General features: G+C 35.6%; 1 protein-coding gene across 3 annotated transcripts in view; it reads left to right on the forward strand.

Moving 5' to 3' along the window:
* The window catches only part of AFTPH (aftiphilin), an 80,155-nt gene that overhangs the window by 65,611 nt on the left and 6,072 nt on the right, over nucleotides 1-8,472 (forward strand). For 2 of the 3 annotated variants that reach the window (XR_002772836.1, XM_003787960.3), the window contains one exon: nucleotides 4,430-4,553. Coding sequence is in view for 2 of the 3 variants with exons in the window: in XM_003787960.3 (XP_003788008.1) it covers nucleotides 4,430-4,553 (124 nt within the window). In the remaining variant the exon portion in view is untranslated. Of the gene's footprint in view, nucleotides 1-91; nucleotides 176-4,429; nucleotides 4,554-8,472 lie in introns of all 3 variants that reach the window. The other variant, XM_003787961.3, reaches the window with a different exon arrangement.

Consider the following 8,472-nt stretch of genomic DNA (forward strand, 5'->3'; position numbering starts at 1 on the left):
GTGTGTGTCTTACCCCTTTTTACACATAACCCCTCCTCCCTTGGCTTACCTTCTGTGTGGCTGCCTACCAACACGGTCACTGAATTTCAAGCTAGTGGAGGTTCCACTCTTCTGAACCTTGATTTCTTTGGGCCCGTGGATGACAGTAGCTCTAGCAGCAACACCACAATCCCAGGTCAGCAGAGTGTTAAAACCACAATTCTAGTTTACTTACTAAAAGCATGACCACATCACTTGACTTTCCTATAAACAAGGAAACAAGTAGATTGTATTCTCTATAATGTCTTTTTAATACTTTTCTTTCATCTGTTGTTTTCTAGTTATCTGACTACAAAGAATGACTTATGAAATGTATTTCAAGGAAAATTTTCTCAAGAGTGTAATATTCAAAGCAGAAAGTAGTTTCTAGGAATAAAATATCCCTAATATACTTGGACAAAGGCAGGGTTTGGTTTTTTTTCTTTCTAAGTGGAAAATGTGATTTTTATATGCTTGTTTTTTAAAGCATATTCTATAAAGCCATTTGAAAAAAGTTTAGAGATAAGAATATTTTAGTACACAAAGATGACTTTACATTATAGTGCCTGTAATATAACCTTAACAAATTCTAGCATTCAATTAGTTGTTTATTAGTGCTGCTAAATACATAATTAGGTTTCAAAATGTTGGGGTCTAGCACTTAGTTATATAGTCCCATATAGATCTATTACTGTTTTTATGTAGGTCTTAAATAAAAAGTATACTGTTAGTTTTCCATGGGAAAAAAATGTTACAAAAGTTAATAGTAGAAAATAATTGCTGTGAGATACTAAAAGCTAGAAATTAAAAGTTACTGGAGTGCCTGTTAAATTAATGTTCAGTCCTGCGAAAGTTCAGTTCATTGACCAAAGAAAGGACTAATGTGCTTTGTCTTTTTCTAACTGAATAAAAGATTAAAATTATAATGGCATTTTTATGTTTACATTTTATTTAACATGATTTTAATGAGTCCCTGTCATCCCAACTTGTGATCTGGTAATCATGCCCATTAGTCACCAGACAGCTATTGGAGCGCTATATTAGATGCTAATGCCCAGAATGCATAGTGAGGATCCCTTTTTGTCCCCATTAATGACAAGTTTCACAACCAGCCTGATTCCTGAGAATTTGCTGGTTTTATTCTATTCTACTAGATAGCCCTGCCACCCACTTCCAACAATTTAGGAACCATGATGGGAATGGATGGGGGAGACTAACAGGTAGCTAAGGGTGAGCCTGGGACCCCTGATGGCCTTCTTGAGATCTGATTGTGGAAGTCTGACTCTGCTACAGGGACTTTCCAGAGTCATTTAAGTATAGAATGACTGGATGCCTCAAGTCTAAGCCCCTGGTTATCATTTTCATTGTTTTCAAGATTTTGCAAGCATATGAAAAGCCAATCTGTGTCTTGTTTTGATTTCAAAATGATAGTTTACTATTTATTTAAATTACTTCTAAATACATTTAATCTGTGGAATGATCTAGGTGAGCTAATTAGTTGTCTGACATTTTATCATACTTAATTGTGGGGGCGGGGACACATAACCAAAGACATGTATGTCAGTTTCCTTATTACTGTATTCCCAAGAATGAATTATCACACTCCCATTTTAAATTTGTGCTCAGCTTTGTTTTGTCATAAACTGTATTACAATTAAAATGAGGTCACTGTTTTTCTTTTGGATGCCTAAAAATATGGTTTAAATTTAATTTTTGGTTACATTTCAAACCCATTTAAAAACCATCCATAGGAGCACAAATAACCTGGCTATATAAAGAAGTACAGAAATGACCTGATAATCAGGCTCAGTGTACACAGCTGCAAGAAGAGCACGCGGCTTCAGAAGCTTAGCGCTGTGATGGAAGTGAAATCAGCATGGTCAAATGCAGTTCTCATTACTTTGAACCTTTTAAATATTTTTGTTCAGTATTTTCATTAATATGCTCTAGCTGCTATATAAATTTGATTATTATATATTTGCTTTGGCTTCTTTTTATTGCTATTGGGTTTTGTTAAAACTTACCATCAAGCTACAGGTATCAATACCTTCCTTAATGTTCCATTTCACCACTTGCTTGCACTTTTTTCTGACTTGTTTCTGGGAAAGTCATTTCGTCTTAGCTTGCGGTTATTTAATTATTTTGTGTGTGAGACTTAGGAGGTTGGCATAGAACTTGGTTGGCTAACTTTAATTATGTAACTAAACTGTGCCTCATTAAGGTCCTGTAAAAAATTAAATGTTCCATTAAAAAAATTACCCTCCAATTATTAACATATAGTAAGTAGTTGTCCTGTTTTGAAAAATTTAACCATAGTTGGGCAGGGGGGTGTTTGGTATAGTGGTAGTTGATTGGGGCTGGAGGAATTTGATTTCTTTTTTTTAATCTGCCACTTTACTGTTCGACAGTCGAGTGGCCAGAATTTTATAAACCAAGATAAGTTTTTATTAGCACTTTTCTGCTGCCAGTCAGAATACAGTTGATTATTCTGCATTATATATTAGGCATCAACTTAAATTTTGTAGTTGCTTGGAGTCTACCCTTTAATAGCGGAGGAGGGAAGTACCTTGGGCTTATTGGTCCCTTTACAGACATCTATAATTTTTTACATTTGAATTATAACCTATATTCTTGTTATAGAAATACAAAGACCAGTCCTTTTTAAGTATATTTTGAAACTGTACCTTAATGAAATATTAAGAACTTGGGAGAGTCAACATACATTTTCTATAGCCTTCCTCCCTTGTTGGACTTCGTAACTGTGGAAGCCGCTTTTGCTTGTTTGATTTCTGTAAACATCTGAGATCTATGTTTACATCTGTAAAGTTAGTTAACAGACATCAGTTTCTGACTTTTTTAAAATTAACCTTGGAATACCCTAAAAGGAAGAAACTTGTTGTAAATATACTCATTTAGGCTCAGCGCCTGTAGTTCAGTGAGTAGGGTACCAACCACATAAGCTGGAAGGTTTGAGCCCGGCCCAGGTCTGCTAAACAACAATGACAACTGCAACAAAAAATAGTCGAGTGTTGTGGCAGGCACCTGTAGTCGGAGCTGCTCTGGAGGCTAAGGCAAGAGAATCACTTAAGTCTAAGAGTTTGAGGTTGCTGTGAACGGTGACACTACATCACTCTACCGAGGGCAATATAGTGAGACTCTGTCTCCAAAAAAAAAAAAAACTCATTTATCAGCTGATAATGCAGGGCTTTTTTAAAAAAGAAATTAAGTAAAAATTAAAGAAGCTATAAGACATTCTTCCTTACAGTCCTTTGCTATTATATATTATACTCTAAGCTCATGAACTTTCACCTCTCAATCTTTTCAAGGAGAGCATAGGATTAGAAACTTTTTTCTAATCTTGTGTCTTTATTATTCAAAGTTCAGCTTGACTTTAAAATATTTAACTATTCTTTTCAGTGTTTTTGTAGTAATCATTATTAATGTACTTTTTCATATTTTCCATGTAATATTTTATAAGTATATTTTAATGGATTCAGATGGGTAGTAGTTTTTTATTGCAATAAATGTAACTCTAACTCAACTTATTTTTTAATTACTCTAACAAGATATTTTAACTGTTGGCCACCAGATTCAGATATGAGACTGTAGAAGTACAACTCAGGAGATAAGAATTTTCATTTTGTCCGAAGCTAGTATTTTTATTTGCTTAGTGTGAAACTATTTTACTGTCCTTACCTCTTACCTGAAGAAAGAGTAATGTGGTATATATGTTTATGATTAGTAACAATTTGATCCTTTGAATAATAGTTTGTCCTTAGGTAGACATAATATATTTAAACTAACCATATCATTTACTACATTTGAGACTATACACATAATTAGCGTCCACATCTTTTGCTGTGGAGAAAAAATAACCAGGAAGGTGGGGGAAGAGAAAAGTTAAAATAAGGTTAATCAACTTAAAAATTAGGGGGGTGGTGCCTGTGGCTCAGTGAGTAGGGCTCCGGCCCCATATACCAAGGGTGGCGGGTTCAAACCCAGCCCTGGCCAAACAGCAACAAAAAAAATTAAGGATATTATGTACACATCATGTGCATTTTATTTATAGAACATTGGTAACTTTTCTATCCCAAACTAATCTAAAATTGGAGTTTTCTATAGCAGATAGAAATTTTAGAACTATTTGGGTAGCATCTGCTATATAAATGTTAGATTAAGGATATGTTTATTCCAAGTGGAAGTTTAAAAGTATTTTCCTGTTTTATAAAAACTCCAAAAAGTGGTGCTTATTATTTTTTTTTAATGCAGTATTACAGTGTTCTAAGGGTATATTGTGTTTGTAAAAGACTCAGATGTTTACAGAATGTTGCCTTTTGCATCTTGGATTGTGGTTATTTGGGTAGCCCATTCTTGTAGCTTGCTATCACTGACTGTTGTTTTATACTATAAGGTGTGGATCCAGAGTTGTATGAGTTAACAACTTCTAAGCTGGAAATATCCACCTCAAGCCTCAAAGTGACGGATGCATTTGCGAGACTTATGTCTACAGTAGAGAAGACAAGCACATCTACCAGGTAAACAGCTAGCGTTAACTACCCTGTAATTTTGAATTCCAAAACAGCCCAAAGGGAGAAAACACATAAATTGTCAGTATTTCAATGTATGGTATTAAAATTCACATTGTATTTATAAAAGCCAGTAGATGCCCTAAGTCCAGAAAATATAACCAAATTATGTTTAAGTATGAACTTTACTGGAACAGAATTTTTTCATAAGAGACTAGAAGGGCTAACAGGTGCAGTTTTGCTTTTTTTCTTTTTTTTCCCTCTACTTTGTAGAAAATAATTCTGATTAACTATTATGATCATAAAGCCATTACAAAAACACTTCCTTTTTCCCTTCATAATTACTGAGATCATCTTTGGGAACCCAGTTTCATACTCCTTAGAGCAGTGGTTCACAACCTGTGGGTCATGACTAAAGGGCTGTAGCATTAGGAAGATTGAGAACCACTGTCCTAGAGTGACCCCAAGGCTTTACTTCAGGTCTAAGATCTACTAAAGGAATAGGCATTATTTTTGGAAGTTTGCTAATGTGCACCTCTGATGTGGTCTGTGAAGCCTTGCTTTACCAAGGTTTCTAGGAGCCCTTTCTGAGAAATGGTCTTAGAAAAGCTGTTATCACCTCCCAGTGATGGAACTAGAGGGAAGGAAGCCACTTGAGCAGAAAAAGATTTAAATTTACATAATTAAGCAGTGGTATAATCCATTGCTTTGACATGTTGCCATAAGACTCAGCCAGTTCCTAACAGAAAAGTAATCATTAAGAACCAGGAAGTCTGTAGTATAAGAGTCAATACTGGTTGATTGGCATGCCAACTCTGCTGTCCCAAATTCATGATTCCTCAGCCTTTTAAAGTGGGAATATTTACCTATGAGTTGCCTCCTTAATTACAAAAACATTTTATAATTAGCTTTTTCCTAAAATGAATTTGTCATTTTACACATCATTATTTGTCCACAGATTCTCACCATTTCTCCATTGTTCTCATTCCTCCATGTCTTTCTAATCTATCTGCCACTGCCAAAGCCTCTTATTAAATGACCCTGCTTACAAATGTAACTATTGGGGATTTTTTCTATTTTCTCTTTCCAAATAAATGTATGGTATTTGAAACTCTTGAACTCTTTCTCATATAAATTTTTATCCATTTTTTCTAGATATGCTAACTAACAGCTAACACACATTTGACTTAAGAAAATGATACTTTTATTGTGTGGGCTTTCCCTTGCTATTTTTAGGACAATCTTTTCTGGAACAACCCTATCATTTCCTCACCTTTTCTCCCCTGCAGTTTCACTGAGCTAACCAAAGAGGTACAGTAGAGTCTTGAAGGTCCCAGTGATGAGAATTCATGTTGTGCCATTAGGAGGAGCTCTATACCACACTGTTAATTTGCTTGCTGTCCTAATTTTTTAACTCATCCTTCAAACATATTGTGCACTAGGAAACTCTTCCATCCTCTAAGAAATTATTTTCATTCTTTCCCTTGTTCTGTACTATTAGGGAATGAACTAAAACTATAACATAGTTATAACATAACATCTGCAGGACAGATCCTGCAGTCAATGTTATAGCTATAGTCAGTTACTCCTTAGTACTTGCCCATCATCGTATTTAAAACAAAATGAATTGAAAATACATGTTCCTAACTTGTATTCTTTGTTTTGAGAAATATGTGTTATGGCTTGGCACCCATGGCTCAAGTGGCTAAGGCGCCAGCCACATACACCTAAGGTGGTGGGTTCGAATCTAGCTTGGGCCCGCCAAACAACGGCTGCAACCAAAAAATAGCCAGGGGTTGTGGCGGGTACCTGTGGCCCCAGCTACTTGGGAGGCGGAGGCAAGAGACTCGCTTGAGCCCAGGAGTTGGAGGTTGCTGTGAGTTGTGATGCTACTGCACTCTACCCAGGGTGACAGCTTGAGGCTTTGTCTCAAAAAAAAAAAAAGAAAAGAAAAAGAAAAGAAATGTGTGTTATTTGAAAATGGTAAAAAGTGCAAATATCCACAAGTCTTAACAGTTAATATTTAAAGTCTTAAAATTATGTAAAATGTGTCCCAATAAGTGATTCTTAATTGTACAGAGAAAAGACAAATGGATGGCATTTCTAATGTTTTGGTGGTTTAGGGGTTGTTTCATTTTTATTTTGAGTAAATGACAGAAAGCGCAGCAAAATCTTCTTAGATATTGCCAGTATGCAGAAGTTATATAATAGAGTGAAAAAGCATCATGATGGACTAGAGCAGTGGTTCTCAACCTGTGGGTTGTGACCCACAGGAACTGTATCAAAGGGTGGCGGCATTAGGAAGGTCGAGAACCACTGGACTGTAGGATAAAAAGTGGTTAAGAAAGAGTGGTCAAGGTGGAGGAAATTTGACATAGAAAAGAGTAAGGATATTGTTTGTTCCAAGTGTCATTCATATAAGGGAACTTGTAAGTTTCTCTTTCAATACACAGGTTGTGAAAATGACTTCTCACTTTGAGTTCTGTAAAGAAATGCAAGTTCTTAATTTTAGGCTAGTTTCATCTTCTTGCTTACCTTTCCTAATATGGAGAAAATTAACTTCCTAATCTAAATCAGTGGGTGGTCAGTGGGTTAGTAGCCACAGCCCTCTAACTGAAGTTTATTACAGGCCAAACACCTAGTGCCAAGAGGAACAGATTTTTTTTTCTGGCCTTTTTATTGAGATATAATTCACATATCATAAAATTCATCCTTCAAGGACTTTTCTTGTTGAAACAAGAGGGCCATTCATTATCTGTGGCAAACACATCTCACTCTGTAAACCTACTTTCTCTTCCTTAATAAACTTTGTTTCATGCTTGTCTTAAAACCTAAAAAATTAAAAACCAGTGAATTATACACTTGAAGGGTTAATTCTTTTTTATTTTCAAGATTGTACAACTAGGGCAGCACCTATGTCTCAAAGGAATAGGGTGCCGGCCCCATATGCTGGAGGTGTTGGGTTCAAATCCAGCCCCGGCCAAAAACTGAAATAAATAAAATAAAATTATTAAGTTTTTAAAAAAAGATTGTACAACTATCATCACTGTCTAATTCTAAACATTTTTATCATCCTGAAAAGAAGCCATGTTCTATTAGCAGTGACTCCCTATTATTTCCTTTCCCTGCTTCCTGACATCCACTAATCTGTTTTTTGTCTCTGTGAATTTGCCTATTCTGGTTATTTCATATAAATGGATACAATCTGTAACTTTTTGGGTCTGACTTCTTTCACTTGGTGTTGTTTTCAAGTTCTTCCATTTCATAGCATGTACCCTTATTTAATTCCTCTTTTTGGCTGCATAGTATTCTGTGGAAATAACACAAATTTGCTTATTCACTAATCACTGAATAATTTGGGTCATTTTCACTTTGACTATTTTGATTAATGTTTCTATGAGCATGTGTATACAAGTTTTTGTGTGGATAAATGTTTTCAATTCTTGGGAATGCAATTGCTGGGTCATATGGAAACTTTATGTTTGAACTTTGTGAGGAACTGCCAAACTTTCCAAACTGATGGCACCATTTTACATTCCATCAGTAATGTAGGAACTTTACAGTTTTCCCACATTCCTATCAACACTTGTTACTGTCTGACTTTTGGTTATAGCCATTCCAGGGGGTAAGAAAAGGCAAGTCAAAATGGCAGTGAATTTCCCTGATAGCTAATGATTTTGAGCATCTTTTCAAATGCATATTGACCATTTGTGTATCTTCTTTGGAGAAATGACTATTCAGATCTTTTGCCTATTTTTAATGAATAATATTTTTATTCCTGAGTTGTAAGATTTCTTTTTTTTTTTTTTTTGGAGACAGAACCTTAAGCTGTCCCTCTGGGTAGAGTGCTGTGGCATCACAGCTCACAGCAACCTCCAACTCCTGGGCTCAAGCAAGTCTCCTGCCTCTGCCTCCCAAGTAGCTGGAA

The sequence above is a fragment of the Otolemur garnettii genome, unplaced genomic scaffold, assembly GCF_000181295.1.
Source record: "Otolemur garnettii isolate 467f Iridium unplaced genomic scaffold, OtoGar3 scaffold00024, whole genome shotgun sequence".
Lineage (NCBI taxonomy): Eukaryota > Metazoa > Chordata > Mammalia > Primates > Galagidae > Otolemur > Otolemur garnettii.